This window comes from Ascaphus truei, chromosome 1 (assembly GCF_040206685.1).
Source record: "Ascaphus truei isolate aAscTru1 chromosome 1, aAscTru1.hap1, whole genome shotgun sequence".
Lineage (NCBI taxonomy): Eukaryota > Metazoa > Chordata > Amphibia > Anura > Ascaphidae > Ascaphus > Ascaphus truei.
Window position 1 is genome coordinate 134096973 of NC_134483.1, and position 5582 is coordinate 134102554.

At 39.1% G+C, this 5582-nt stretch overlaps 1 protein-coding gene across 1 annotated transcript; it reads left to right on the top strand.

The window, feature by feature from the left end:
• Window positions 1-1599: 1599 nt before the first annotated feature.
• Window positions 1600-2686, top strand: TMEM215 (transmembrane protein 215). The gene has a single exon (XM_075576354.1). It carries the CDS (start codon window positions 2012-2014, stop codon window positions 2684-2686), a length of 675 nt encoding a protein of 224 aa, XP_075432469.1. The 5' UTR covers window positions 1600-2011.
• The last annotated feature ends 2896 nt before the right edge of the window (window positions 2687-5582 follow it).

Here is a 5582-nt window from a genome sequence, read left to right on the forward strand (position 1 = left end):
GTGGCCCTGAATGATCTTTTTAGAATAAAGCTTCATCTCTGAAATGACGTCATAAAAGAAGTTATCTTTAAAAATGTAATCTCTTTCAAAAGTTTTGTTTTTCCCTTAAATATCTTTAGCACTCCCGTTTTTAAGTTGTTGAATATCTTCTCACAATGCATTGAATTATTGGATAGCAAAGTGAAAAGCAGGGCAAACAGTCACATATACACAGTACTTGTATTTCCCCTGGCATGATCCATCACACAGCAAATTGCTCAAGTTGTTCTCTGTATTGGAAAAGTATTATTTTATAAACATTCGAAGGATTTGGGCCCATACTGAAGTTTGAAAGTGTGCAAAAGGCTTTAAATAGAACAGCATTGTTTAGTCTCATTGCAGATAATGCATTTTGGTGTAAATAAACTTTGCCATAGCCATAAGCTTGGGAAGTATATCTTTTCCCCCCCTCCCCCCTTTTTTTAGGGCATTTTTTAATGAATTAATTTTTTAACTAGTTTCAATTGCACCTTAGTTCACAAATGGCACATGTAGTGCCTCTACATTTTACACTTAGGACCTGCATAGATGTCATGTTCGGTACTATTGACAATATCAGTGTGTTGTGTCCTCTTTTCTCTATGCAGTAGAGCAGTGGTCTCCAAACTTTTCAGTATGAGGGACACATCGTATATTCTCCAAATTTTCGCAGGCCAAGAAAATAAATCTTTTTATTGTTTTTATATATTTTATAAATGAATGAATAAGTTTTATTTTGATCTTTTTGGCGTAATCAGCATGATATGATTCAGAACAAAAGAGAAATGTGACAATTACAAAGAAAGGATGCCGTGCTTACACTGGGAAATTATATATAATGAGCATAAATATATACAGTATATATTTCAAGTTGTTGCCGGCCGGATAATATCTTGCGGGGGACCTGATGTGGCCCCCGGGCCGTAGTTTGGACACCCCTGTAGTAGAGGAAATACAAAGGACACGGTATAAAGGTGACATGGTTGCAGGCTTGATATGTTTCGGCCAAGAGATTGAACTAAATATCCCATACTTATGAAATGAAAATATATAAATTAAGTAAATAATTTGTCTTATTGAACAGGCATTGGAGCCTATTTAATTATTGTTAACGTAGCCAAGACTACAGTACATCTTTGAAATCACCACCCTATTAGGTAAGAGCTTCTAATAAATTGCTAGTGGAGAAATATGTCTTATATGCCTTCATCTTTGTTGCTAAGCTGTACATAGATAGGCTTACATGGCCACAGTAAAGCTGTTCAACCTGAAATGTTATGCAAACGTATAGAGAAAAAGTGCTTTGACTTTATGAAACTTACTGTATGCTGGTATTAAAACTGCACATTTTGGTTTCACTGTAAGGCGACCGATTACCCAGCACGTTATCATTTTTTTTTTTATTTCTCGTGTGGTTTATTTGTTCCTGGGACTTACAGTAGTTTAAGTTTCTGATCTGTTCTTAAAAACAATAAGATAGGAGGAGGTGCCTAAGTGCTTTCCCTTTCTAGGTTTTTAAGTCCACTCCTCTGCTGTTTCTGTATTTCCCTCCCTCTTCTCACATACTCTTGCATTAAGAGATGAGTGTCTCAGTTTCCTTCCGAGCACAGTTGTAACCCATACAGTTCCTCGCTGCTCTGCTCCAGCATCCAAAGCGCAGTGGAGTTTTCTATAGGAATCACATCTGCTTCAGGCGTAATGCCTTCACAGCTGAATAATCCATCTCACTCAAGCGTTACCATGATCTTCTTAAGCTGCTCTTAGGATTCCCCTAAGAAAGAATAACAAGGTTTATTAAGGATCTATAGTTTGGTCTCTTCTGTGGAGTCACCAGGAAAGGATATCGCTCCTAAGGAAGCATTGCTTCATTCATTTTAACCTCTGATGAGCAATTTGCAGGTTAGTCTGCTGGTTATTAGGAAAGAGCAACAAGGCATCAATGCACATTAAATCCCTAATGTGGTCAAAAAGAACAGCTTGATGGTATAAAGAGATGAGACCAGATGATATCAATCCTCGTACTGGACTTGTGGTGGCTTTGGTAAGCATCTTCCTTGTGTTTGGCTTCATGTTTACCGTTTCTGGTATCAAAGGGGAGACCCTGGGAGACATTCCACTTCTTGCTATAGGACCAGCTATTTTCCTTCCAGGAGTGGCTGCGATTGCCTTTGCCAAGAGAACCGATGGCTGCACCAAGTGGCCCTACAGACAGTGTACCTATTGTAGGAAAGCAAAGGACAAAGAAGATGTTGAACTTCTGAAGACCCCGTCGGAACTGGAGTCAGGCAAGGGGAGTTCCAATGAGCTGGACAGAAAGGGAGAAACAAAGGATAAAGGTGAGGACTCTGAGTCCAGCACAGCCATCACCATAGGGGAATCAAGGACTCTCAAAAATGGGGACCAAGATGACGTGCTGAGGTACCTGGAGGAATGCTGTTCCTCAAATACCTTACCAGGTGGGATGGAGAATCATGACACCTACTCTGTTTTTGATAAGACATGTTCCTCAGACAGAATTATCTACTCTGCAACAGAGTCGAAGGTTACGTTTCATCATAAGGATAGTGATGTTGTTGCTTATCCTGACAAGGAAGACAGTCCCTATAATAGATACTGTTGTTATGTAAAACCAACAGAAGTGAACTGGGACCAAGAGACAATTGTGTGAAATATTATATATGTGCACATATGAAAACATTTGCACTGCATGACTAAGCCGGTCTGTCACGAAGCAGACCTGGTATTTATACTCACAACCTTCTGCTGAAGCGTTCTTGTTGTAAACCAGCATGTCTAAGGTTGAGAGGCATTCGTTTTCTTGCTCTTGATTCTGACCCATTGTTTCATTGCTGAGTACAGTGCCTTGATAAGAAGCAAATCATCTGAACAAGTGCAACGTTTGTCACAGAGCAACTGAAAAGAAATCCTGGGATAAAACCTCAGGCAAGTTGTAATGCATAGAAGATTCTTGAAGAAGTTTACTATTATCTTTTAGGTTTAATTTAGTGTTGCCAAAATTGGCTTTAATATTTGTACACAGAAAATAATGACGTTTTCTCTTACTTTTTTTGGTTTTACAGAAGAAAAAAAACTGCGAACTAAAAGAAAATACAGTATTTGAATGCAAAATAAATGAGGTGCTTAATTAAATTATTTTGAAGTAGAACAACAGTTACAAAATGAGACAGCAATATATTATATGCATTTCCCTCTGTAGTGCTTTAGGTTTCTGTTTTTACAAATGTATCTTGAAATTAAAAGCCAGTGACAATGTGCTTACTGTATGTTAAAAGGCAATGGTAGGAGCTTCCACAAAGATAGAAGTATTTGTCTTTTTGTATCCCAGGAATTAACATTGTATCCACTCTTTCTGCAAGTTTATTGACTATTCAAAGCTCTCATCTGCTTGTAAACAACCTGTTTTTATGATCAGTAAAAAAAATATTGCTTGCTTATAACTATATTAGAGTTTGAATCTTTTATTTGAGATGTTCGTGATGGTCTTTTTTTTTTTAAAACCTACTGTACAGTACATTGCAACTCTGTTATGCATTCCTGTGATATGTGTCCGTCAGTGTGTGTTTGTGTGTGTTTGTGCACATGGGCATACAGTATATATGTATCTATGTATGTGCTCATGGGTAAAGTTGCCCCAACTAGTTACATACTGTATGTCTCGGGTCCTGTGTTTCTACGATATCTGTGACACAAATTCCTATAGTTACTACTGTATATTGTTTTGTACCTGCAGTAGGTCAATAGTGTCAGGATTCTGCAAGTCTGCTAACACATAACCCAGCATGAGTTAATTTGACTAATTTTAGAATAGCATTTGTCAGTGTTTTCCACAGCTCTGCCTCACCTCTTTGCATCTGGAAAGGCTTGCAATAATATCATTTGTTTCGGGGCCCCCTGACAATGACGAGATTAATGTCAAGAGTATCCAGATGTTCCAATATTACAGGGTCGAGGTTCACCTAAGGCTCCATCTCAATATAGGTGCCAAGAGAGAAATGATTAACATTATTTTATGTGTTATATAATAAGTGTACCATATGAAATAATATATACATTTACAGAATGGTATGCTGCTTTAATGACAGAACAAAGTAAAGCAATAACAAGCAACAGTGTAACATGACAATACACAAGATAAAGAGATCGTTGCTCACAGGATTCAACAATGGGCAGAGCACACCAATAATAAAAAAACAACTGGTGCTATTTATCAAGTGGGGTGTTCTCATGAAATCTTTGGGTGTTTTTTGTACCTGTTTTGTTGCCGGTATAAACAATTCTCTAGGTGTAATTAAAAAGTAGTGTCACTGTTCTCGATTACGAGATGGCAGGAAAGAATCATTTGATAGTGGAAGGTGAAAACCATCAAGTCTGAGCTATTCCTGAGGGGAAACGCTGGACATTTTTATGGTGCAAGAATACTGATGGAGATGGACTTCGGGCTTTTTCTGCCACATTTCGGTAGTTAAAGATGTATTATTCATTTTAGTTTACACATAAATTAATTTCTGTGTCCTTAAGGTTCCAGTATCTTTTTTTTTTTCCCCACAAAAATACCACGGTGTTCAATTCAAACTTTCATGTAGTGCAATACTACACAAGTGACTTATTTATACCATTTTTTTTATGATCCACAAACCTAAAGTACCCTTTTTAAAGTACAAACTAAAAGGATAATTGATTTTATTTTATTAAATATTGTCAAGAATAGCTCAGGAGTGTATCAATCTGTCTCATCCAGGGTCTCAGTGTCTAGGGCAGAAGTGCACAAACTGGGGGGGGGGAGGTGGGGTGTGAGAGATTCTCTGGGGGGCGCGGTGCTTACAGATGCTCCACGCTCTTCCCCCACAACAGTTAAATGAAATACCGGAGGAGCATGCGTTACCTTGTCTCTGGCGGCTTCCGGCGACACATCGCCACGGCAACGCGACGTCACATGACATTGTGATGTCAGAATACACATGAGAAAAGGTGGGGGGTGGTGGGGTGAGAGAGGCAGGTGGCAGCAGACAACAAAGTTCGCACACCCCTGGTCTAGGATATCATCCAGCATGCAAGTGTGCACATTGCGTGTTAAACTTTCAGTAACAATTCCCGTTAAAACTCCTCTTTTAACGGATTGGAGGGTCCTCCACAGATGAATGGCCTCATCTGCGCCAGGGCCCATGCCAGCTACAGAGATACTAACCAGCGAAATGAATGGGATTACTTTCTAGTTTTAAAGGGGGTTTAAATGGCAGAAGATGTCACTTCCTATTGGCCTGAGATTGGTTTCCCCTGGAGGCAGATTTAAATCCTGTAACTTCACATGCAAGTGTCTCGGGAACAGAGGGATCCCCAAAGCTAAAAAAAAATTGGTGTAGTTTAGCTCTGGGGGAGCCTCTAGTTCCCATCCATTAAAAAAAAAAATAGGTGGCTAAAACTAACCAAGTAGGGGGGATTGCTGCTTTAGGCTTCTAGCAATTGAAAACATGCCTAAAGCGTCAGCATTGTGCGTTACACTGCTCTTATAGCCAAGCCTGTGCTAAGGAAACACAAACAACCCA

Bases quoted from the DNA above. Each gene is read 5' to 3' on its own strand.
- TMEM215 (XM_075576354.1), top strand. From the start codon at position 2,012: ATGAGACCAGATGATATCAATCCTCGTACTGGACTTGTGGTGGCTTTG.